The 1,204-nt window shown below is 41.1% G+C and overlaps 1 protein-coding gene across 1 annotated transcript in view; it reads left to right on the top strand.

Moving 5' to 3' along the window:
* The window catches only part of HEATR4 (HEAT repeat containing 4), a 37,818-nt gene that overhangs the window by 10,848 nt on the left and 25,766 nt on the right, over positions 1–1,204 (top strand). The window contains exon 5 of the mRNA XM_003787044.2: positions 308–457. Within this exon, the coding sequence (XP_003787092.2) occupies positions 308–457 (150 nt within the window). The remainder of the gene's footprint in view (positions 1–307; positions 458–1,204) is intronic.

Raw genomic sequence — 1,204 nt, 5'->3', positions numbered from 1 at the left:
GTTAACCACTTTGTTTTATTGGCCTTCTAATTTTTTTTTTAGATGATTATAATGAAAAGTCATTTAAGTAAAGCGAGGCAGACTGTAGGATGAGCTTTGGGGGGAGTTTTTTCTGGGAACTACCTGAGAAGGGTACATGGATCATCAGAGAAATTATTTCCCTAAAGACTCCTTCTCAGGGCCCTTTATTCTTCTGAGCTAATGCTTTGCTTGAATTATCCTGGGAGAAGGCAGACTTCCTGTCATCTGCCCCCAGCATATTATCTACCCCTAACACAGTGATTCTCTTCTCATTTCCCTCACTGAGGCATAATCGTTGAGTGGTACCACGAGACAGTGGAGAACCTGCTACGGAACTTGGCCGACATGCATGATCACGTTCGAATCCAAGCCATCATCACATGTGCCACAGCTGCTTTGGAACAGCTCCAGGTTGTCACCAGCCAGGAGAACTTAGGTGAGAGTCAGGGCTGAAATGCTTGAGAACATAAACAACTCACAAAGCCACAGAACACTGGAACTGGTGGGGACCTTGGAGTTTGAGGTCATTTTGCGAATGTGTAAAGCAAGACCTAGAGACTAGCTTAAATACATGCAGCTTATCAGCAACAGACAAGACTGAAATTCCTGACTGCTAGTCCAGTGCTTTTTGTACTACACTCCATCACCTTTTGTTTGCTCAGTGGGTTTGCAGAGAAGTTCACATTTTCCTATGTAGAGATCTCATTCCTAACAGCCAAAAACTATATTTATGTTTTTTTTTATATAGTTATACACACACACACTTTTTTTCCCAATTCCATTTTAGCTCTTCTTTGGACAGCCCCTCTCAAACTCAATACATCTAAAACTGAACTTATCACCCTCAACAAAGAGCCCCAGCCTTCCCCGCATTCCATCTCTCTCTTCACGTGCTTAACTTCTATACTTGCCCTTCAATTTTCAGCTAAGGTGTCACCTTTTCTAAGGAGTCTTCCCTGTCTCACTTTCCAGACTTGGTTTAGGCTCCTTACTATATGCCTCCACAAATATACATTTTTTATTGCATCTACTTATTTCCTTGGGTGTCAAATGGGATGACATATTTTCAATGCCTGGCAGATAGAAGAAGCCTTCAATAGGCAGTAATTTTTATAATAATCATATCCCCAAATCTTCCACATACATACAAAGAACACCTTTGTTTTACTCAGAATTTTGTCTT

This window comes from Otolemur garnettii, unplaced genomic scaffold (assembly GCF_000181295.1).
Source record: "Otolemur garnettii isolate 467f Iridium unplaced genomic scaffold, OtoGar3 scaffold00020, whole genome shotgun sequence".
NCBI classification, from domain to species: domain Eukaryota; kingdom Metazoa; phylum Chordata; class Mammalia; order Primates; family Galagidae; genus Otolemur; species Otolemur garnettii.
Note: the sequence above shows the minus strand (reverse complement) of the source record. Positions and strands in the feature narration are given on the sequence as shown.